Genomic DNA, 25,192 nt, shown 5'->3' on the forward strand with positions numbered 1-25,192 from the left:
GGCTGTGTATCAGTTCGAGGCTGATATCGTCGGCGTCACATACGTCGGCGGAACTGTCAGGACAAAAGAACAGGTGCACAATGATGTCTAAGGATTATTGTAGAAAGAAAAAATCATTGTACAGAGACCATGCCGTTCCATTTTCGTATGTTTAGGATTTCTTGGTTTTGAAGCAAATTCGCATAAAATAAATGATTGGTTGTTTTTGTCACTGTATTCTTTTATGAATGTTCAACTAAACAGAAACCCAGAACATTACCATCGCCACATTTCTATGGTTCACTTGACTATGCTTTGTTTCCATACATAGTTTTCGCAGCTCCATTATAATTCCTTTTGTGCCAAATTAGTAAATAATGATGTCGGAAACTATTTGTTTTAAAAATCAAATTACACTGCATATAACACATTTTCCCATCCACTTAGCACCATCGCACATTGTTGCGCTGATGTGTTTGCGACTTGTTTATTATGACATCTAGATGAGAATTCAACACTTACATCTACGTATTGTCCTGGTAATGAAGTATTATGTTGGATTTTTCTTTCCAGGCCAGAGAAACCTATAAGGATGCTCTTAAAACTGGTCACACGGCCATGTTGCTGTCCGAGTCTGATACATCCGGGGACGTGTTTGAGTGTAAACTCGGCAATCTACCGCCTCACGGAGCTGCCACGTTAACCTTCTCCTACGTCACAGAGCTGACCACCGACAGTGAAGGGATAGTGACCTTCACATTACCTACAGTCCTTAACCCGAGATACACTCCTCCGGGTAAGGTTCAAAGATTTAATCAAATTGAAAAAAAGATGTCAAATAATTATTAGGAAAGTTTTAGCTGTACTCAATACTGTATTCACCGGAATTAGCGCCCGGTGCTTATTAATGAATCAAAATGTAAGTTGTGGACGAATAAGGTCAGCGACATTATAGATCTTTCTGTACTAATTGTATGTTATTCTGAGGCGTATTATCATGTCGTGATTCATATGAAAACACTCGCAAGCTCATGCAACATGGGAAACAATGCTAATGTTAGAGGCATCACATGTTCTAAACATTGTTAAATCCTATGGTATGGGGCGTTTATACAACTTCAACTCTTCTTCAGAATTTTTTTTTATTACTTAAAACTGTGAAATTAAATTTTGATAGACTAGAACCTGACGGGTATAAATTCACATGATATGAACGTTTTAAAGGTGCATGTCTTAATCACCCAAATATACCATCTCAATTCTGTGGTTCCTGTTTCATAACTGTTTCCATGGAAATTATCTTTGCAGAATTCAAACATATGTTTTTTTTGAAACTTGAGTGACGCAAAAGACTAACGTACAAGAAAGCTTAATGAAAAATGCATAATAAAATCATTTATAATCACGTGGATAACAATTCACATTTACTATTATAAATTTATGTGTCGTCGAATTTTCAGATAGAACATTTGTTATCTGTATATGTGTTATCGATTTTTTGATTTGACAGGTTACGAGATGTCCCCTCCCTCCTCTGACGCCATTCAATAATACAGACATTCATACCAGATGCGATTTGTGACTAAGGTCGAAGGTGTCAACATTTGATAAAGCAATTGCGTTGCTCAAAGCTGGACTTTGCCTTGATAGTGGACTTTGGCAGAGGACAAAAAAGTCAGCAAATGTAAGAATGTATATATCAATATTGTTTTAACATAGGTTTACTGCCAAGGGAATTTAAATTTCGTTAAATCATGCTGAAAAAGGTTGAGTAGCACTGAAACATTTCGCGTGACTATGTTGATAACCGTTAGTGGCGTTTTAACTATTAAAATTTCATTGTTATTGAAAAATTACGACCTTATCAGCTGCACTGGCACTTCAAAGTAGATCACTTCACAACTAGCATACTTATGCATAAAAAACCTAAACCGTATCAATGTCCTCGTATATATCAATCTCCTCGCGGCGAAGTGATTTCTGGATATATACATATACTATCAGATTTGCAAACAAAAACTTACATACGGCGTATACGTCTACAGGTAAACTCACTTCGCCGATGCCACCAAATATTCTAATCTCGACCATGACCTTTCCCTGACTATGAGAATATGAAGATGGTTTTTTTCAACCGAACGGTTTATTTTGGAGAAAGGCCAAAACAGCAAACGGTAAAATTTAATAGGCTTTTCATTGATATACAGCTTTAATAGCTTTTTTAAAGGATCTAAGTTTTAATTCATCCTGTATATACATTCTTGTACACACTGACGTTTTGGATTGTTTGTAAGATATAAGGTATCTCTCCTGCCTGGTGTATGACAAGTAGTTATGGCCGTAGGAGGGAGACGTGCGCCGCGTGGGAGGAGGATCACAGAGGTATAGCTAATCTATCGGTGCATGTTTGAGTGACTTGACTGTGTAGTGCTGTAGTAGTAGATGCCCACATCTCTCTCCATCCCTACACGTGGGTGCAAATTGTCTTAACATTAGCGGTCTGAGTAGGACGTATATTTGAGAGTCGTAGAGAGATCGTTGGCTGACTATTAATTCCAGGGTTGTGATGTACGAAAGCGTTGTACTCTAGGAACTCTCTACAACTCAATTAGGAGCTTCGACTCTGAGCGAAATATTTTGGTGTCTGTATGTGAGCGAGCATCTTAAGGAGGTTAGTTCTGGTTGTCTAGTGATACTTGTTTGTGAGAGCTTTGACACGTTCTGTCTTAGTTTAGGGATATGAAGACACAAGGTTGCTGTGGTGTTCTCTATCTGAAAAATAGGGTTAGTGTGGGGGGTGGTTTGGGGTGTACCAAAATTGGGGGGGGGGGAGGGGTGTAATTTGTGAAAAAGGGTTTGTGGTATGTTGAGAATAGTCTTGATTGCAAGGGAACCGTCTATATCGATCTTGGTTTACTGTTTTTCAGTGTTTACAGAAGGGTTTCCTGAAAAAGTGACGGTGTGTTGATGATGGATTTTCCTGAGCCTGAACTTAAGATCCAGTAACTCAGAATGACAGAAGCTGAATTTTGTCTTCGTTATAGGACTGCCCCAGGTATAAACCTCCATCGATTATATTTTTGTATTTGGAAATTTGTAGCAAACATCATGTAATGAAACCTGAATACAGTGTAAATAGTCCTGTCCCTATTAGTAACACCTTACATGTGGATATATACATTGTAAGTGTTAGAGTACAGAAATCCCTGGAATACCTCAGTTAATGAAAACGTTGTCGAGATGATACGCCGCTCCACATTATTCTTGCTCAGGGAGCATGAGAGGAGAATCGAATCGCGGACAGGCAAAACAAACCGTTCAACTCCTACTCAAAAGCCATGCCTTGTAGGATGTCTTCTTTAATGTTGTAGCTTTTTGGGAGTTTCCTTTAAGTGGTGGTTCACAAGGTATGTGACGTTCATCAGAGCCTTTAACGTTATTGTAAATTGATACAGGATATATACCAGTCAATGAATTGTTCATATGGGTTATGTCAACGGTAAGTTGGGGGCCCCTAGTAAGTTTTGTACCTGAGGACGGAGGATATTTGCAAAAAACAATATGAAAAGTAATGAACGACAAGTGATTTGTTGTTGATTTATATATTTTATATATTTCATTTCCCCATATTAGGAAAAAATAAATCTATATTATTGATATATTAAGCTAAATTTATGAATATATATATATATAACTTTATGAATTTTGAATGCAATGTGTTAAAGGGTATGTAATATGGTATCGGAGTATGTTGAAAGTGATAAGGAAACATTGAAAAGAGTGACATACTTGTGTGAGGTTATTTATTTGTAGTAGACGAAACTGGCGGCCCCAAGACTCCCAACGTCCGACAACTCTCTCCATTGGATTACACGGGAAATGTAATTTGTTTTTTTTTTGTTTTGGAAAAGGCTACGTGATTTTCGTAGCAATTTAAGAATGTTGCCATTGAATATGAGGAAATAAGGAAATTGCAGTAGTCCTTGAATGAATAGTAATAGACTTCCCTTAGGAATTGCTACCAAATTTCAATCATTCATTATAACAGAAAGGTATATTAGAACTGACAATGTGTAACGTCCGCCTACATAAACTGTCAAGCAACATTTTGTTGTTTTTTGTTGCATTTTGTGGTGAGATCACTTAAACTTGCCCCCATGCCTAACGACTTTTTCAAAAATAATTTATTTCGCAGTCAAAACACTTGTAAATTATTTTTAGTTTTTGCGTGCAACACGTGTATATGTTTGAGAAACCTAATAAAACCGTGAATTATACGAAAATTTAATCGCAGGTCCGAATTTTTGGTTTTTGTTTTTGTTTTTTTTTTGGCTTTTTTTTTTACATTATATACGATTTTTATTTGGAAAATAGCTTTTGTAATGAGATGATAGAATGGCCGAACATTCTGATATTATCAAATCAGTTTTTCTACAAATTATTTTATAATAATAAAATTTTAACATTTAATGATAGTTTTCTACTGAAATATGACGAAACCAGTTTAGGATGGAAGCACTTGAACTACAGAAAGTTTTGGACGCTAAACCTTGGCAGGGTACAGAAATACTGCAACCTTTGGAATCTCTTTATGCCCAGGTAAGTAGTACTACAATATGATGATAACGTGGGACATATTTGTGGTTTGTTTAATTAGATAAACGGCCCGTACTGAAACAGCTAGTGTCGATTTAAATTGTGGAACATTTCTTGGTTATGATGGAGCAACCCCCGGTCACATGTTACTGACAAACAGGCAAAAAACATAATGAACCAATTCTGATGTAATAAATTAATATTAAATGGTTTCTAATTAGCGTATAATTTTGCGCAAAAACTCATTCGAAATTGGGTTAATTAAACAAATTCCTGGCATACATATTACATACTTTCTGGAGTTTACCCTTAGCATGATCTCATCAAGTTGAGCGGGGGTACTGATTTTAGATTTTCCTTTTTCTAGCCACTTCATACAGCCACATTTCGACAGGTAAGTGGCCTTATCAATTTATTTTTGGAATCTATGAAACTTACTGTTCCAGTTGCTGGATGCATGTGTCAGTTTAATCTTCATTAAACAAAAGCCTATATTTCACAATAAACGCACAAAAAGAACAAAAGAATAGGAATTTCGTAATTTTGATGTTCCAAAAATTGAATCCGCTGCTTTATGTTAAGTGATGAGTTAATCATATTTCTTATTAAGAACGGTTTGTAGAATCTTTTTAATTTGTTACAATTTTATTTTCATATTCAAGTGAATATTGCAAAAATAGTTAAAGCGTGGAAATAGTACTGGCGATATGGTAATTCTATCACGATAATCAAGAAATTCAGTCTAAAAATCAGAAACATCCAAGACGGTTTGATCTTCAAAGACTTTAAGTATATAATACTTGATACTTGAAGGTGTTCCTGTTGACGGATTGGCGCGGTATCCAAACACCAACCATGAATTTGGTTTTCTAGGTTTAAGCCAAATTTGTGAAATATCAAACCTCTATGCAGTCTTTTGAATAAACAGGTCGCGTTTAACTTCCTTAAGACTAAGTAAGGAAGAATCACATCTAATGTTTTATGAATGCTCGTTCTTGTGACCAATCGAGAGTGCCCCACTCTACAGACTATTAGCGTCTTATCTTACTAACACTCTCATATTCCACTGCATTCGTGAGGTGTTCTGCTGACGGATGGAGGCGTATCCAACACAATCAAAGTCATCACACTGGCGAGGAAGACTGCCAACAATTACAAGGTCTGTGACAGTGAAGTTGTTTGTTAACGATTCTCCATCCTATAACTGAACTATGTTTGCCCAATGCTGGAGACATCATTTGAATTATGCTCACTTTCTCTCTTTTCATTCTATATTTTGTTTGATTTAATTTCAGAATCTATTACCTTTGGTATTGGGAAAAGGAGCATCCACATTCACTCGTGAGGAATGTTGCTAAGGTTACCAATGTGGTTGGCCACTTTTGTTACAGACAAGGAAAAACTCACAGACCAAGGTGCAATATGTTGTAAACCGAGTTCAAATTAACAAAATTTACCTATAATCAGATATAATGTAAAATCTCTATTACCACTATAAGCATTAGAGCTACGATGAAGCATCCCTCCCCCCCTCACCCCCCCTCCCCCCCCATCCCCCCCCCCCCCCCCACGACTGCCATGATGTTGATAATCACTCTAATCCCCCATGTATGTGTGATAGACTCTATTAGGATTCTTGACATCTGTAATACATAATTCCAGTGTGTGTTGTCAAACAATAATAAAATTATAACTCAGTATGTTGATTTAATTGTTCCATTACTTGGCTATTATACTCTCCTTAACTTTCAATTTTTATTATCACGGTTTGCTATTTACATAAGACTGAATTACAATTCCTGGCCCAGAGGTTAAATACTTGGGGTTGTTCTGCCAAGTCCGTGGATTGTTCTTACACTTCATAACAAATAAATCTGATACTTCGAGCTACATACACATTTGCTTCACGATGACACATACTATGTCAATCAATGTTTACTTATATTAACAGGTTCTGCACTGTGCTGAAAAATGCCTCATGCTGCAGCCGGTAACCAACCTAACATCTAGCAATGGAATCTTCCATCCAGGTTGTACAGCTTTCAATATTCCCCAACAAGCGCCAGTTGTATTCAAAGGGACAGAAAGTTTTTCAATTATGTCTCCTGAGCAATGGAGTTAGAACACCCTAATGAGAGTAATTTCCTTCCCTTTTTTTTGGTCTATCAGAAGTTCGACCGGTTCAAGAGCGCTATGAAATTCTAGGTTAGATTTGTATATAAAAATGTGACAAAGTATATTTACCACTAACCATCTGAAAGGGAGGTTGTCCAACTGGTTATTTTTTATTTGCAATATTTCAGGAGTTTTTCTAGCCACTTGTGTGTAATATATTGCTTTTTGTAATCGTCATAGTTATCGGAGAAAATGACGTAAACTGCCCTCAAAAATTAATAACATCTCCAAGGATACCTTAGCTACCATCAAAACACGTGAACGGAAATACGTTATATTTTACATTTATTCGACCTATTTTCCAGGTGGATTACGTTGACTTATCAAACTCGATGTAATGTGATATATTCCGCGGAGGCCAGAGAGGAATATAGCCACTTTCGAGGGTTAGAGGCTTAGTAGCTAGTAGCACCGGAATGTTTCATCGCTGCATCAACTGCCCGTATGGCATTCTTGAACGTTTTCCCATAAAATTTGAGCTTCGCAAAGTTGTTCACCGTTGAAGAATAAGTTATCCCGACGTCATTGAATTAGGAAACATACCGTTACGCTATATTTGGGTACGACTAGAACGGTCAAAAGTTAGTATGGACCGTCACATCTAAGGGAGTAAAGGAGTTTACCTCCGATATGATTTTTGAAACAGCATTACTTGACTTTGCGAGAGGGATCTGGGAGTCCAAGTAACCTCGGCGTGGGTGTTTGCACGCCGCTTTCGGGGTTGATATAGCTGTTGTTTAATAACTTTTGAGAAACGTGTATCGGCTACATCCAAAATACAGCAATATCAAGTGGTCATATTATATACATATACTATATTTATATACAGGTTACTAGGGTAAAAAAGTTTTGTGTTGCTCGGTGTAGTCCTGCAGCATGCTATAGGTGAAGAGTTTTGTTAAGTATCGTTATAAGTGTTAAATACATCTGTTTTCTTTGTATATTTATTTTACATTTTGACTATTTCTCGCATAAAATTTATATTTTGTCGTCATTTTATTATGTTTTCCTTATGCCCCTATATTGGGTGTGGTGTTTGCGTTCAAATTTGACATTGGATAAGAGGAATCACTTGTTTTCTGCTTTCTAAACTGCTGGACTAGATTACTAGACATTTTAAATCTGAGGACCAGATTGGTCTTCGCAGTACTTTCTGAGAATAAAGCCAGTAGTATCTCTCACAACTTCCAAATATAGTAACCAAGTTGGAATCCTGTTGGCCGTTTTTGGTTCCAATGTATGTCCCAAATCTTGAATATGCTACAAAACTAGGGCCCTAGGGGAGCCATGTAACATTAAAACTTGTGGACAGATCCCTATAGTACTTTTTTGAGAAATACAGGCAACAAACTTCAACTATCCAAAAACTCAAGATGGCGGCATGTCGGCATCTTGTTCACCGATTGGTTAACAAAAAGGAATATGCCACAACTCAGGGAAATAGGGGAGCGCTGTGAACTTAATTACATGCGGAAGATCCTTCAGTACTTTTCGAAGTCATAACAAATGTAAGGTACTGTCCTTTCAGTACTTTCAGAGGAAAAGGCTTTGGTAGAAACATCATCTATCAAAGCATGAAGATGGCGGCTGTCGGCCATCCTGTTCACGATCGGTGTAACAAAATGCTAATATGACAATAGGGCCTAGGGAGCTGAGCTTGGCGTACATATTCTTCTGTGCTGTGAAATTTCATAAGAAATACAGTACCCCTTTTAGTACTTTCAGAGAAAAGGCGGTAACAAACTTCAATACTATCAAAATGCAGATGGCGGCCTGTCGCTCAAATCCTGTTCACGATCGGTATAAACAATATGCACTATGCACAACTAGCGGGCCCTTAGGGAGCCTGAGCTTGCGGACATATTCTCTCAGTCGATGCTGATTATTTTTTCATAATTAATTTAAGTTACAGTCCGCTTTAGTACTTTCAGAGCAAATAGCAGGTGACAAACTGACAAACTTCAACAATCAAAATCAAAGATTGCGGTCATGTCGGCCATCTTGATTTCCAAAAATGCAATATGCACTAACTAGGGCCTAAGGCCTAACCTACGTCGTGAAACCTGGGAAAGAATCCTTTCAGATTTTTCAATTTCACAAATATTGTTAAACGGACGGTCCAAGGACGAAAGCGTACGATTCGTATAAGAAAATGTTCTGGCTTTGTAGAATTTTAGAATTTAGATTTCTATAGCGTTCGTAGAATGGATACAATCCGATGATTTTACCATTCAGTTCTTTTTTATTATATATTTAGATTGAACATTGATTTGAACGCCATTGGGATGGTGACATGACATATTCTAATATGTTGCTCATTCCTTCCCAACCTTTAAGCAATCAAGTAACTCGTTCAACCTCTTTATAAACACGTACCTGTGATTTTTCATTTATAGGATACAATATAGATTGTATTTAATTTATTTTAATTTAATTTTTTCTATTATTTAACTTTTGTTTGTTAAGGATACTCAATGTTCAGTAGTCTGAAAGGTGATGACATTGGGTAAGGAAAATTCAATACACAACACCCTGAACTTTGACCTCATGACCGTGGTCAAATCTGACGACTCATTTACTGTCCAATCGTCTTGCAGCAAAGACCCAGATAAAGAATTCGCAGACAGCAGGTAACTATATGGTACACGATACATGTTTATGTAATATAAGATATTGACGTCATTGAAGTTGCAATAATTGTCATGCTAGCAAGTTCAGAAAAATTTAAATGTTATTCACATCCATAATGTTGCCAACATTTTGAGAATTGCAACAAATAAAACAAAGGTTTACATTTTACACTCTTAAATAAAAGCTGAAAATAAACTTTGGCAGTATTACCACAATACCTTATATTTAAGCCTGCCAAGCAGTAAAATGAGTCAAACAAAGAATCAAAACAACAGATCAATGTTTTGTGGCACATACAACATCGATAGTCCACACCATGTGGCTTTTTCGTTTGTATAGGACACAGATAGGACAATATGATTAAAGACATATCCTTATACCCACTCGGTTCAACAAACGTAGTGATAATAAAGATCGGTATTTTAATCAGATTGCAGATATGATACCAAAGCGATGCGATTGAAATAATGGAAACCCAAATGGTTTTCAATATATTTTATCACATGTAAAATCCGCCTGAATATCCCAGTGATTTTCGAGCCGTTGTAAATATTTTTTCGCATATGTCACCAAGTGTAAATATGGACCTTGAGCGTTTTATCATTGGCTGGAAATTCATTGAGAGGTCAGAAACAGAAACAATAAAATGGACGATTAGGAAAAATGACGTGACTTCATGGATTACGAAGACGATGGAAACAAATAGGGCGGCATTTTCTGGATTTTCAAAATACGTTTGGACGTAAAATTCTTTGCTATGAAAGTGTTTGTAGTTATGTGATAAAATGTATCTTAAATTTGTGTTTATTATATGAGATTTTATGAAACTCGTCTCGAAGTTTTAATCTTTGCTCGCCAAGGCTCGCAAAAATAAAAAAAATCTTAGACTCGTCTTCATAAAATCTCATTATGAATTGATCACTCATATAAGATCCTTTTTTCATCACACAACGGATACCGTTCAGCTATGTCATACGGCGAGTGTCAATAAATACGTGAGAGTAAGTTTGATATAGAGACGAAAATTTAAAGCTGTGCTTCAACTGTTCCGTGAACAGGAGTTAAGAGGGGACAGAATAAATAATTTAATTTAATTATTGAACTCCGTATAAACATTTCATATGGACATACAGCATACAACTATAATATATACAATCCTTAAAGGGCTAAGAACTGAAAACAAAACGTTTTTATTAAAACTTTTTTTTCGAACAATGCAATTTCAGCACACAAATTATAAATATACAACTGTATGACAATCTAAAATTGTCGGATCATATAACTTGATGAAAATATTCTTCATATAACCATAAATACATACATTTTTACTTCTTAATTAAATATTTACAGGTGATGATAGTAAGAAAGGGGAGATAACACTTCTCAGTATGTCGGCAAACGTTGTGTCTCGGTACACGGCATTTGTTGGTGTGGACAAAGAAAAGAAGGAACTTGTGGACGGAGGAAGACTAGTACAAAGACATGGCTTCGAAAATTCTGTATTGTACGGATATAGTATGCCTCTTGGTGGGGTACGTATTTTATTGAACTGTTATATTGTTCTGCCAAAAGGATAACCGAAAAGTCCGTGTCACCATGTTTATTCATTGTATCTGGTACAGATGTCCTAATGGCTCTATATAAGTGTCAATGATAAGTGTGAATAATGACAATATGATGCCAAATATTGCCGAAGTAATGGTAACGGTGAAACATTGTGTGTGTGACATATTTACAGATATGCAGAGCCAAGCAAACGCGTTCTCCCATTTGATTCGGTAGAATTTTGTTATGGTAAAAACCACGAGGAACCCAAATCAGTTCATAAATTTATCCCTGGTCAAACAATCGATAACTATATCTAATAAGGCCAGACCACATATGTCTCTCTATAAATACGAGGTTATAATCATGTGAACTTGTTTTGAATAACACGTGCAGTATTCATTGTCCCCTTCGAGAGTTTTCATTTTACCACCATTGTAATTTTTATCATCATTATTGACCATTAATTATTAATCGACATCTATTAATATACGTGAAGGCTACACAATACTGATAGGCAAGCGTTGCTATATGGAAAAGGTAACGAGGAATCATGGGAGATTTTTGCTGAAATAATATCGACATTAATAGGAAAAACATACCAGCAAACAAAAATCAACATAGATCGTCCAAAAAACCTCTAGACAAACAAGCACGCGAAAATATCAAAGGAAAACGAAGAAAATGACATAAAAAAAATATATACAGTGCCGTACAACAGAAAACTGGGAACTAAATACAATTTCGAAAAAAAATCGCCAATCAAATAAAGGAAACCCGAAGCAGTTCTGGAAATATGTAAGGTTTAATACCAAAACAAAACAAAACAAACTGTAGAGGATTTGAAGATCTTAAATGGCTTAATATGTAGTGACAGCAGAGAAAAAAGCTGAACTGTTCAACGAATATTTCTGTAGTGTATTTACTCTTGAAACAGATACAGATCTACTCCATCTTAATGATAGAACCGTAGACACCCCCTGCAAAACATAAACATCACAAAAGAAAAAAATCAAGTCGGCGATTTCTTAGTTAAGATAAAATTCTTCTGCAAGCCCTGATGTATTGCATCCAAAGCTGATCATTGAAACATCCTATGAAATTCTAAAACCTTTCGAAGATATCTTTAACAAATCCGTTATTAAAGGGAAATTACCACATGACTGGAAAAATACCTTAACACCTTTTCACAAAAAACGGATCAAAAACAAGAAAAGAAAATACCGTTCGATAAGTCTCACTTCCGTTCCTTGCAAGATATTACTGCGAATTGTTAAAGACGAAATAACAACGCTTATGGAACTATTTTTTTTAATAACTACCTATATGGATTTACAAAAGGGACGTCGCGTGTGACCCAACGTATTGAAGTTGTTGACTAGGTCACGTCAGAAATGGAGAAAGGAAGAAACGTTGACGCCATTTACCTTGAGTTAAGTAAAGCTTTTGACCAAGTACCACATGGTCGATTACTACTTTAGATGGAAAATTGGTATTAAAGGAACAATTCTAGGATGGATAAAAGATATTTTGAAGGGTATGAAGCGTGACTCACAAGCGGCGTCCCCCAGGGGAGCGTCCTCAGGCCGATTTTATTTTTGATATTACTAAATGATATGATAGAACAACAGAACGACGAAGACAATATCATTAAATGGTCTGAGACATGGTATATGAAATTTAACACCAAAAAGTGCAAACACATGTCTATTGGATCAAATCAACAGGACAACTTCTGCTACAAAATGGGCACAGATGAAGAAATAATCAAATGTTGTTCGGAAAAAGGTCTTGGTGTTATATTTGATCCTCATCTCAAATTTAGTCATCGTGTGAATCAGTCTCTAAAGTCAACCGCATGACATAATTGATATTCAGAACATTTAGCTATATTAACAACGAAAGGTTTTGAATCTTTACAAAAGGCCTCATTTAGAATACGCAGGAGGCGTATGAAACCAAATTCCCATTAAGGACTAGATTGTGATTGAAACTGTCCAGAGGCGAGCTACAAAAGTTGTAAACAATCTGACGTATGAACAACGTCTCAGATCACTAGGAATATCAAGTCTTCAGTATCGACGAAAACGAGCAGATATTTGTCCAGGTCTACAAAATAATCAATAATATTATGGATAAAGACAAACTTTTTACGATGTCTCCTGTTATTGTCACCAGAGAGGGCGCTCAAAAATATTCTGAAGCGGGGGCAATCTGATTAAAATACAGATCCTTATTATCACTACGTTGGATAAGAGGATCTGATAAAATACCGTTAGGGGTCATGTCCAGGCAACATTTTGACAGTTACTTTTTTAGGGGACGAAATAATTTGAAAATCTGTCAGAATTATTTCCGTGTACGTAGTCTTCTCGCCCAAAGAGCACAACAAAGCTAATCGTATAAGTATGTTGAGGCTTAATGGCGTTATTAATTGATATAGCAACGTGCAGAAAATGCATTCAATCTGAATTACACGTGGTATAAAGTTCCTCCGAATATGACCCTTAATGGGATTTTGTCAGATCCTCTATTGAACGGAGTGGTTATAAGCGGGGGCTAGATTGAATATCACAAAAAACTAATTCAACAGTAGAATTGTGGATAAATAGAACAGTATACCTGAAAATGTGTTATCTACAATGATTCTGAACTCATTCAATTCACGCCTAAACAAGTGCTGGCACAATGAAGCCTCAAAATTTACTCCTTCATGTTTTAATGTTACTTGATTGGACGTCGAATGTATACAAGGATACGTCTCCAGAAGCCATCAGAGCTTACAATGGTGTTAATTTACATAATTAGATTACATAATGACATAATTTGAATAACTTCTTTTATGAAATTAAAGTGTACATATGATACGGAATTTTATGAAACGAGTGATACATTGAAGAAAGTTTGTGTTTTTTTGCGAGCGTAAACTACTTTAAACAAATCGTTTCATAAAATCTCATATCATATGTACACTTTAATCTTATAAAGGAAGTTAATAGATGTTGATTGATAATGAATGATCAGTGATGCTGCTGCTGCTGATGATGATTAAACTGATTGTACAAGAGTTGTCAGGATACTTTTGTGTGACGTCAGCTCACTGAAATAGCACAACATAGCTAAATATAACAGAGTGAAAAGAAGTATCTGTATTATAAACAGTTGTATTTACGGGTATTTAAGTGTCCGATGGTTAACCCTAGATATACTGAAATTTAATTCCGCGAATAAACTACAATTTTACAGCATTTTTATGTTAAATATGATACATTTATTATATTTTACAGATTGCATGGGGAGATGATGCCTATGATCATATTTATGAATCCACCAATTACGGATCAGGTATGTCGTATATTCTAATATTTTATATTCCTCACAAAAAAAATCATCTTTGTGTTGTTTACGTTAAAACTAGGAACAGTGTATAACATAAATACTTTTGTGTACCAAATAGATGTTGAAATCAATGACTTAATATTCTCAATGGCCTCTGGTAACTTATTTTAAAAGGAGTCCGTACAGCAGATCTTGCAAATGTATTTGTGTAACAAAATGGGTTGATAATTTGTATGGGAAAGCTAGTATTCTTTCTATATGATTTTGCCAAGGTCGATCTAGAAATCCAAGATTGCCGCCTCAGCCGCCATCTTGAAAAACACATTTTGAATTTTTTCTCAGTTTCGTTTACGCCATCTACTTGGTGTAACTATTTGGCTGAAACTTGCATGAAATGATCCCGACATGGTCCCGACAAAATGTTGTTATTTTTCGGGTGCATCTGAAATCCAAGATGGCCGCCACAGCCGCCATTGTCTTGTAAAAAAACATTTTGAACTTCTTCTCAAGTTTCTACCGGTGACTGTAGATAAATTTGGCTTTGAAACTTTACAGATGAAAATCCTGACATGGTCACCGACAAAGTGTTGTTTACATGTTTGGAATTGATCCCAAATTGAAGATGGCTACCATGAGACTATATCTAATTAATGTTCCATATGATTATTGCAAAGGTAATCAGATGACCGTTAAGGCCCTTGGGCTTATTGTAACTCCTGAGATTTTTCGAGATCGGCATACCAGCGAAATAAACTATCTATACGGAATTCGGTAAAATATATACCACCATTGTTTAAACAAGCTCTATCACGAAATCCAATTTAACTAAACCTTAGACTTATAGTAAAACCTAACGATGCGCTTTAACCAACAGTATAGATAACTTTGTATGGACAACTAAGTATAACAAAATATTCTTAGCGGAATTTATACAGTGATGACGGAAAAAAAATCCCTAATTAACCAACAGTTTAACAATTATAAAATACATTGATGACTACGGTTATCATTGATGTATGGATACTAGTTATCATTGATGTTATGGATACTAGTATCATTGCTGTATGGATACTAGTTATCATTGATGTATGGATACTATTTATCATTGATGTATGGATACTATTTATCATTGTTGTATGGAACTATTATCGCTGATGTATGGATACTAGTTATCATTGCTGTATGGATACTAGTTATCATTGCTGTATATTGGTTATCATTGATGTATTCTAGTTATCATTGATGTATGATACTAGTTGAATACATTGGTACATGGTTACCGGTTATCATTGATGTATGTACGAATGTTATATATAGTTATCATTGATGTATGGATACTAGTTATCATTGTATGTATAGTTATCATACTTGTTGGTTATCATTGCTGTATTGGATACTAGTTATCATTGATGTATGGATACTAGTTATCATTGATGTATGGTTATAGTTATCATTGATGTATGGATACTAGTTATCATTGATGTATGGATACTAGTTATCATTGATGTATGGATACTAGTTATCATTATGTATGGATACCGTTTATTATTGCTATGGAATACTAGTTATCATTGCTACATGGATACTAGTTATCATTGATGTATGGATACTAGTTATCATTGATGTATGGATACTGTTATCATTGATGTTTGAATACTAGTTATCATTGATGTATGGATACTGGTTATCATTGATGTTGATACTAGTTATCATTGATGTATGGAAACTGGTTATTCATTCATATGGAAATATAGTTATCATTGCTAATGGAATACTAGTTATCATTGATGTATGGATACTAGTTATCATTGATGTATGGATACTGTTATCATTGATGTATGGATACTGGTTATCATTGATGTATGGATACTAGTTATCATTGATGTATGATATACGGTTATCATTGATGTATGGATACTAGTTATCATTGATGTTAACTAGTTATCATTGATGTATTACTAGTTATCATTGATGTATGGATACTAGTTATCACTGATGTATATCTAGTTATCATTGATGTATGGATACTAGTTATCATTGATGATGGATACTATTATCATTGATGTATGGATACTGGTTATCATTGATGTATGATACTAGTTATCATTGATGTAATGGATACGGTTATCATTGATGTATGGATACTAGTTATCATTGTATGATACTAGTTATACTGATTTATAACTAAATTGATGTATGATACGGTTATCATTGATGTATGGAACTGTTATCTAGACTAGTTATCTGAGTATCATTGATGTTAATGGATACTAGTTATCATTGATGTATGGATACTAATTATCATTGGTGTATGGATACTGGTTATCATTGATGTATGGATACTGGTTATCACTGATGTATGGATACTAGTTATCATTGATGTATTATTATACTATGATATAGTTATCATTATGTATGGATACTTATCATTGATGTTATACGTTCACTGATGTATACTGTTATCACTGATGTATGATACTACTTATCATTGATGTATGGATACTAGTTATCATGATGTATGGATACTGTTATCATTGATGTATGGATACTAGTTATCATTGATGTATGATACTGTTATCATTGATGTATAATACTAGTTATCATTGATGTATGGATACTGGTTTATCATTGATGTATGGATACTAGTTATCATTGATGTATGGATACTAGTTATCATTGATGTATGGATACTAGTTATCATTGATGTATGGATACTAGTTTCATTGATGTATGGATACCAGTTATCATTGATGTATGGATACTGGTTATGGATTGATGTATGGATACTGGTTATCATTAATTTATGGAAACTAGTTACCAATGATGTATGGATATTATTATTGCAATGGATTATTTATCATTGCTACATGGATACTAGTTATCATTGATGTATGGATTGTGGTTATCATTGGTGTATGAATACTAGTTATCACTGATGTATTGATTATGGTTAATATTGGTACATAAATACTAGTTATCATTGCTACATGGATACTAGTTATCAATAATGTATTTATACTGGTTATCATTACTGTATGGATACTAGCTATCATTGATGTATGGATACTAGTTATCATTGCTACATGGATACCGGTTATCATTGCTGTATGGATACTAGCTATCATTGTGTATGGATACTAGTATCATTGATGTATGGGTACTAGTTATCGATGATGTATGGATACTAGTTACCACTGATGAATGGATACTAGTTACTACTGATGTATGGATACTGGTTCTTGTTGATGTATGGATACTAGGTATCATTGATGTATTACTATGGATACTGGTTATCATTGATGTATTGATACTACTTATCATTGATGTATGGATACTGGTTATCAGTGATGTATTTATACCGGTTATCATTCCTGTATGGATACTATTTATCATTGATGTATTGATACTAGTTATCATTGCTACATGGATACAGGTTATCACTGATGTATGGATCAAAACGTCTTTCGTCATCATCCAACTGTTCAAGAATGAAAGGAAAATGCGTTCTTACTCCTGCGTACTTATCTGTTATGTTATATTGATTATGTGCTTTTATTTGCAGATAAATCTGACAGAAAGTCAAAGGTAAGTGTTATAAAACTAGGTCAGAACAAAATGTGAGCAAAAATTTAAACTTTGAAAGAAGTTCAATTCAAGAGACTACAACAACCTATATCTCGAAGACCCTCACGTCAAACTCTATTGTGTAAATCCATCGCCGTCTTCAAAATCCTTACACCAAATCATTTTCCTGGCGTCATTTGATTTTTTCTATCATGGTGCCACATTTAATTCCCAGGCAATAAAAATCACCCCAGGTCGTATTTCACTAGGGGTTTGTTTCTTGGTTTTTGTTGGTTTTTAAATGTGTATATACAATTACTATTATACACTTGGAAATATGGCCATTGAAACAATAATTTTGATTGTATTTGCAGGCTAATTATAGACGGAGAGGATTTTCATTTTCACTAGGTTCAATGGTGCCTGACAAACGTAAGTATAGTGATAGGAAATATTCCCTAATATCTTTGGAGTAACATTATGGTATTTTAAATAAATCTTTAAATGCCACGTAAAATAGCTCCTTAGTGACGTCACAGTCGATGACATCGATATACCTTTGATAACGTCTCCATTCTATTAAACTTGAAGGGACAATTCAGTCTAAGAGTACATTATAATTCGCCTATATATCGGAAACCAACAAGTTTCAAGGAAATGATGGCAAATTCGTTGGTTTTACTGTGATAGAACAGAAAATTCCACCGTAGTGAAATGTGTGCAAAATGTGCAAATCGCTGCCCACCATTACACATTGTGGTCGGATTTCTTATATGCCCAACCCTGGCCCTTGCCTGTAGAGTTAAACAACTTTTGTCTAGATCTTACAGTATTGTGTTTACCTTATGAAATAAATGGTCATATTTAAAAACAATTGTACAATTCCTCGGTGGTTATGTATTGCATTTGTTTGACTTATGTAATTGGCTTGGGTATAGGTACAGCATACATATTGTACCTGCTTAATCGGATCGCTTCACCATTTGGAATTTCATCGGTATCAATTAAAATATAATGTCGTCTAATTTGTCAATAATTTTTGTTATAGTATATGTTTCATAAGGAATGAAGAACAATACATTTATGCCATATTTTGATTAGTGGTTCTGTGACAAAATACGCCCCACTGAATTGCCCCTTTAACCACATGAATTGCTCGTCTAAATGATTTTTTCCGTCTTATCGGATTGTGACAATTTGATTAAAATCCGCATCCTTGTTTAGAGGATGTGACATTATATCATGTAGGATCACTCTCGGAATACCTTGTAAATTGGCTAAAAAAGGACGTAATAGATATGTCGTAATCAATTTCGTTCATGTAGTCATTTCGCCCAGAGTACAATGCTCTAATAAAACGTAATTTTCAGCAGATATAACCAAATGGCAAAAATACGTTAGAACTTTTGTAGGAATCTTCTATACTAATTGAGAACTGTTTAATTTTAAATTACATTCATTGGGTTTGAAACTTTTTATATAGTAGATTTATCTCAATTTTCAAATTTTCATTTCACAGTTCGCAACCTCTTTAGCCGAAAAAGTAAACGGAAATCAGTCAGCAAGGATCCTTCGGAGACTAGTCGTAGAGCTGACTCTATGGATAATATGGCTGAATGTATGGATGAAGCGGATGATTGCATGGCGTTAAACAGTAAGGAACTTATCGGTACACTATGTAATTATCTATTATGGATTTATTAATGTATGTTGTGAGGAAAACACAATTTCGCTGTATCACAACAAAAAAACAAAAAAAAAGATTAAGTCCTAAATTACATATATCTAGTCGCAACATTTGAAAATTAAATACGCAAAACTTTTCAAAAACACCGACATATGCGTTCTTTTTTACACGAGAAGTAAATAAAGTTTCATAATGACGCGACATGATGATTCTTAAATCCATACGCATTTCTGAACTCATCATCTTTTTCTATAGGCCTTAAAGTGTTGATATATTCCATATTATTTCTAGTTTATATATCTAAGTTTAGTGTTTATGTATAGTTGTTAAAATTTTTCGGATTTGAAATTTTGCGATTTACTCTTTGGCACTTACTCGTGGAGGTATATTTTCGCTTTATAGCTTTTAGAAGATCCATTCTGATATGTATGATCAAATTTTTTCAAGAGAGAAAAAAAATTAATTTCGTGACTCTCGCTGAATCCGCGAATTTAGCGAAATAGAAAAGCACGAAACACAACTGTAAACAGCACAGCTATTTACTGTTATTTACTGTAAATAACTATACACTAATGCTTTCTATAAATCAACTTTCAAAGTTATACGCGCCGTATTTTTCATACTCACGAATCAAGATTAGCTTTTAATTTGTTATTCATTTCCAAAGGTTACTAATATTTTGAAAACTATAGTACTGTTAATGCATTGGTTTTAATTTTACAAACACCAATAAGAGCACAAAATAATTTTTAGCAGTACTGCCAGAAATCATTATATATATACATCTTTTGTGAAGCGAAATGAGTACCTACGGTCAGACCATGAAGCTAAATTGTGAGAAATAACTTCATGTCACATTTTTACAGTGTTATAAATTACACTGTATACATTATTTACACTGTTAACCTTTGATTAATGTTTTGTAATAGGTGACAGTAGAGTTAGCCAGGATGATCGTAAATTACATCCATCCTCCATTGAACATGACGGAACATCAGGTGTTATGACGCTGATAGATCTACAGAAATTTGACGGGAGTTGGGTTCTGGATCGTGAACTTGCTAAAGCAGTTCGTCTAAGTGAAGATTTCCTTAAATCAAAACTTCCAGACAATCTTGTAAGTATGACGAAATAGTTTGTATGCTAGCATCAATAAGGTGGACGTTTGGTATGAATGGACGACCGCTTGCTGCCTTAATTGTGTTTGTGGAAATAAATATTGTGAAATTATCGATGGAACTGTTAGTCATCTATTTGTCTATTAAAACACACTGAAAACGTTTAGCACATAAATGTTTCATAGGACAATTCTACATCCCTACATGTATTTTAACCTTTTGTCTCGATATTCCTACATCAGTTTTAACCTATTGTCTCGATATTCCTTCATACGTTTTAACCTTTTGGCTCAATATTCCTACATGTATTTTAACATTTTGTCTCAATATTCCTACATACGTTTTAACATTTTGTCTCAATATTCCTACATCTGTTTTAACATTTGGTCTCGATATTCCTACATATGTATTAACCTTTTGTCTCGATATTCCTACATCCGTTTTAATTCTTTGTCTCGATATTTCTTCATCCGTTTCAACCTTTTGTCTCGATATTCCTACATGCATTTTAACCTTTTGTCTCGATTTTCCAACATCCATTTTAACCTTTTGCCTCGATATTCCTTCATACATTTTAACCTTTTGTCTCGATTTTCCAACATCCATTTTGACCTTTAATCTAGATATTCCTACATCCATTTTAATCTTTTGTCTCGATATTTTTACATCCATTTTAACCTTTTGTCTCGATTTTCCAACATCCATTTTGACCTTTAGTCTAGGTATTCCTACATGCATTTTAATCTTTTGTCTCGATATTCCTACATGCATTTTAACCTTTTGTCTCGATATTCCTACATATTTGACCTTTAGTCTCGATATTCCTACATCCATTTTAACCTTTTGTATCGAACAAATGCAAATCAACTTTTCATGAATAATGGATGACACCACATATGATAACGGTAATATCTATTGTGTAAACTGTCTGGTTACTTGATAGCAGGTCGTTAACGTATGGTAGTATAATTGACATATAATTACTCCATTCTAAAAGGATACATCATTCATGGCGACAACTTTAGGTGTGGCCTGTCTATATACAATTACTCTATTCTTACAGGATACATCAGTCTGGGCGACAGCTGTAGGTGTGGCCTGTCTACAGAAGAAGTTCGGCTCTGAAAAGACGCTTTGGGAACTTATAGAGAAGAAGGCATTGGCATGGATGTCCTCCCAAAATCTCGCGGGAAAGACAGTGAGTGAACTTGTCACACTCGCCCGCGATGTCCTGTCAACGCCTCCATAATTTTTGTCGGATGGAGACGAGGAAGAGCAAAATGTTTCACATAAGAAATATTTCAGTGTTTTGGCTGTGATGTAGTCGAACTTCCTAAACTAAACTTGTATTCATAATTCGAGTGCATTACATATTTCGAAGTATTGGTAAAGTCTGAGAACGATTTACGGTATATCGAGATAAACGTAGCTCTAACAAGTAAATACTTAAAGTGTTACCATGGCGACATCAGAAACAGACACTCTAACAGAAAACTCAACAACACTTACCAAGAATCCGGGCATTACACTCGGATTGTATATGTACAATGATAAAGTATTTTGTCGATTGGATTTAGGTTTTGAGATTATGTTAAAACATTTAATTGTTATTAATTCCTGTGTTATATACATATATCTAGATGTTATGGTGATAAGTGTGCTACAGGGAGAAAAGTTGTGTTGTTTTAGGGAATATTTGTTAGCTCATCTTAAGTGTTTATACATAGTATTTAGTAGACCTATTCCATACATATACGTATATGTAAGTCATACATGTACTATGGTAATAAAATGAACCACTGAGAATATAAATGTAAAAGGTAGGAGTTAATCATCTATGTATATTTATAAAATCTGAAGCCGGAATATTAATCCGGAAACATCGACATTATATCGGAATATACAAGAGAGGAAACAATGTTCTATTTCTACTATATATTTTATGCAGTTTGACAAAATTTAAACTCAGTTGAAAGGATTCGTTTTTCAACTAAAAATCTTTAAATTTCGGGTGCGCATAGAAAACGTTTTGCAGATACCGTAAATAATCATGTTAAAATTTTCTGTAGCTTAATTCAAGAGATATTCCATGTTACATTTTATAGATTTCAACAGCAAAATTATGAAGTAAGAAATAACAACAAAATGACGTCAAAATTGTGTCTATCGTATGTAAGCGTCTATTACACAAAAACGATAAAACATAAATATCAGAACGCATGAAATATATACTGTAGTAAATGTATGACGTTTTACAATACGTTTGTACGTGCATTACACCTGTTAAACTCAATATGTTTTATTCCGTTATTCAAATTACCTTGTGATCACTATACCTTGTACCAACGAGATCTCCCTCGCCGCAACAAGCCCGACACAAACCCAGGCTAATCCAGGAGGTTTCTATATCGTTATCATTCATGTATACACTGTTTTTTTAATTTCATTATCAATATTTTACTTTATTTAATATATTCTACTTTATTTATTTATGTTTATAATGTGAAGCTGCTAACCCAGGCTTATAATTTGTAAGATTTTTGTGCTATTGTACCATTTACACAAAATGTTATTGTCTTTCGCAAGCAATAAATACCAAGTATCTTAAATAGAGACAGCATTTGTAATAGCTTAATTCCATGACTAATTTTAGATATTTGTGGTTTTTTTAGAAACGCAAAGCTATTAAACAATAAACAAGAACGCAAGAGAGACAGAATGATGTCAATCTATCTAACCACATTAAGTCTGTATACCAGATATTTTTTTATACTCAATTTTACAAAGGAACCTTTTTTCATAACAGTAATAAAACATAGTTTTGTCGTTCTTAATATTAATACAGGTATTCACTACATTGTACACTATGAATGTACTAGTGGGGCAACACCTTAAGGGATGTTGCAGATGAAATGAGAGACGAAAAGGACCATGGTAACTTGTGATAATTCTCAAAATATGCGCTATGCATATAAATGTACATGTATACGGTGCATATGTGTGTGGAAATTAAATGAAAAATAACGCACAAGGGGTCATGTTACATATCTCCGATCTATTTTGTCTGTATGAAGGAGTGTTGGGAAAGGGATATAACTCTTGCTTTTACTCTTAAAAGAGAGCGGTTTCATAAGCTTAGGAAACAATATCCAACAATTCAAAATCATTTTACAATTTTAGTCTATTTGACCCTTGTGGCTGTGACTTTGAATGAAGGTCAAGGTCATTCATTTGATCAAAATCATAAGTCATTTAAAGATTTAAGCTCATTTGACACTGTGACCTTAAATTAAGGTCAAGTCCATTTATTTGAACAAACTCTGTAGCCTTCCATTTGATTTCAACATGTTACAGGCACTCCGAATTCAAAACTGGTAATTTGATTCTTTTAAGTGTTATCCTAACCTTGGGAAGATAGTCCGATTCTATTACACCTTACCAATTCTTCGGAAGGTAGCTAATTCTTTCACGTCTCATCCTAATCTTCGGAAAAATATCTTAATTTCCTAACAAAAAGCACCTGAATGTACACATTCACATACCTTTTTGGTGAATAATGTATTTACCTGTTAAGATAAGATGCATTATTTTGTCTTAGGTTACTTTCCCTAATAAAAGTAGCATCAGAATGACTATTTAATGTTTTGTATTCCTATGAAAATCTGCCTTGGGTATGGGTCTACCAAATTATTTTTCATCAATTCTACATACACTTCTGTACTGACCCTTTGACAGTGTGATATGAAGGTTTATTTATCTGAAGATGAAATATTTCGTGAGTAATATTACATCTAAGGGTAAATAAACTTTCATACCACACTGTCTCCAGGGACAAAAATTTAATTATACAGAAAATCTGCTATTCATTTCAATAAGAATACTTAAATCAATGATGAGTACCAGTTGAAGTTGGGGGGGGGGGGGCAATCATAAGGGGAGATATAACTCTGTGAAAGAGGAGCAGTTAGAATATAATTAAATATTTAGCATTATGCTTGGAAATACTGTATAGCTCAAAAATTGCTAAATTAGAGAATTACCTCCCTTTATTCAATCCAAATTACAACTTCTCATGTGGTGTCTGTCATGGAAGTGGAACAGCTTATCAGGTAATACTTCAATTATAAATAATTAAAGACTTTGGTAATGAAAGCAAACCCTTTCAAAGTCAGTTTTCAGTAGTAACGGAGAAATTGATTGTTTTTAATTTTAATAGCTTTTCCTATTAGGACCAATTTTAGATTGCTTTTACAGTACATACTGTTCCATGAAGAATGTTTGTTTTTGTTATGTTATAGCATTTTCAAGACGGCCCCGGATTTCAGTAATAAAAACTTTAAAATGTATAAAGTTAAAATCATGTCATTATACAATAATAACAATAATATCTATTGATTTCAAAGCGTTTCATCTGTATTTGAAATACCATGTATAATATGTTATCAATGTAACGAATTTGAAAGAATTCTTGTAAAAATGTTCAGTCAGCGAAGGGATATATATATTATTTACACATTTGCGTTTTTCCAAAGAATCTGTCAGTAGGGGGAGATATAAA

At 34.3% G+C, this 25,192-nt stretch overlaps 1 protein-coding gene across 5 annotated transcripts in view; it reads left to right on the top strand.

Annotated features, from left to right (window-relative positions):
• The window catches only part of LOC138309374 (von Willebrand factor A domain-containing protein 5A-like), a 55,267-nt gene extending 32,022 nt beyond the window's left edge, over positions 1–23,245 (top strand). Inside the window, exons 15-20 of one of the 5 annotated variants that reach the window (XM_069250555.1) lie at positions 14,214–14,271; positions 17,828–17,850; positions 18,204–18,261; positions 19,349–19,507; positions 20,446–20,633; positions 21,698–23,245. In XM_069250555.1, the coding sequence (XP_069106656.1) occupies positions 14,214–14,271; positions 17,828–17,850; positions 18,204–18,261; positions 19,349–19,507; positions 20,446–20,633; positions 21,698–21,883 (672 nt within the window). In that variant the 3' untranslated portion in view covers positions 21,884–23,245. The remainder of the gene's footprint in view (positions 1–14,213; positions 14,272–17,827; positions 17,851–18,203; positions 18,262–19,348; positions 19,508–20,445; positions 20,634–21,697) is intronic. The other 4 variants (XM_069250556.1, XM_069250557.1, XM_069250560.1 and 1 more) reach the window with 4 other exon arrangements.
• Positions 23,246–25,192: the final 1,947 nt, after the last annotated feature.

Source organism: Argopecten irradians, chromosome 15 (genome assembly GCF_041381155.1).
Source record: "Argopecten irradians isolate NY chromosome 15, Ai_NY, whole genome shotgun sequence".
NCBI lineage: Eukaryota > Metazoa > Mollusca > Bivalvia > Pectinida > Pectinidae > Argopecten > Argopecten irradians.